Below are 1,084 nucleotides of genomic sequence, written 5' to 3'. Positions count from 1 at the left end.
GTATACATGACCCTCCTAAGTAGGTATATCTGAGATGTGGTGGCAACTGCTTGGGTTCCAATGTTGGCGATTGCTGAATGGATAGTAGTGGCTTTGTAGGTCCTATTCCAAGCTCCTCAAAGTGCCTTTTGGGTGTATACGGTGGTTTGGTCTCCAAAAACCTTGCACATGTCTCAATCTCTAGAGAACTTGAATGTGTTGATTAAGGGTGTACAATGCCAGACTCGTAAGCATAAGATTGATTGTGAAGTAGGAATGTGTCTTGAACCACATTTTCAATTATGTCAATTTGGAAATAGCTATTTGACTCTGTTGGTAACTTCATAGCTTTCAAGACATTAAAAGATATCTCCTCTTCTCCAAGCCTCAGAATCAACTGCCCTTTCTGAACATCAATTAAAGTTCTGCCGGTGGCCAAGAATGGTTTGCCCAATGTCAATGGAATATCCTTATCTTCTTCCATATCCAAAATGAGAAAATCAGCAGGGAATATGAATTTATCCACTTTGATTAGCACAACTTCTATTATTCCTCTCTGACGTGTTAAAGACCTATTAGTTAATTGTAGCATCACAGTAGTCACCTTGGCCTCTCCCAATCCAAGTTTTCTGAAAACAAACCGAGACAATAAATTAATACTTGCACCAAGGTCACATAAAGCGTTATCAAAATAGTCTTCATCAATAGTGCAAGAGACAATGAAACTCCCTACATCTTTCAATTTCGATGGGAGCATTTTCTGAATTCTCGCACTGCATTCTTCAATCAACATCACAGTCTCATGTTCCTCACACTTATGTTTATTTGGTAAGATGTCCTTCAGGAGCATGGCGTGGCTAGGCATCTAGACTAGTGCATCGACGAACGGGATGTTTATGTAGAGTTTTTTGAAAATTTCGAGAAATTTTTTATAGTGTTGCTCCATCTTCTGCTTCTTCAACCTCTGGGGAAATGAGATGGGAGGCTGGTAAAGGTTGCCTAGAACTATTGCCTTAACTCGTGACGCCTCTGAACCTTCCTTTAGGGTAGATTTCTTTATCTATCTATCATGCTCCACAATCTCTTCTTCTTCAGGAAGTGTTCT

At 39.9% G+C, this 1,084-nt stretch overlaps 1 protein-coding gene across 1 annotated transcript; it reads right to left on the bottom strand.

Annotated features, from left to right (window-relative positions):
* Positions 1-202: 202 nt before the first annotated feature.
* On the bottom strand, positions 203-844 carry LOC111373182. The gene has a single exon (XM_022995683.1). The coding sequence runs from the start codon at positions 842-844 to the stop codon at positions 203-205; it is 642 nt and encodes a 213-aa protein (XP_022851451.1).
* Positions 845-1,084: the final 240 nt, after the last annotated feature.

Source organism: Olea europaea, unplaced genomic scaffold, assembly GCF_002742605.1.
Source record: "Olea europaea var. sylvestris unplaced genomic scaffold, O_europaea_v1 scaffold1082, whole genome shotgun sequence".
In the NCBI taxonomy this organism is placed as follows: Eukaryota; Viridiplantae; Streptophyta; class Magnoliopsida; order Lamiales; family Oleaceae; genus Olea; species Olea europaea.
This window is presented reverse-complemented; position numbering and strand designations above follow the sequence as displayed.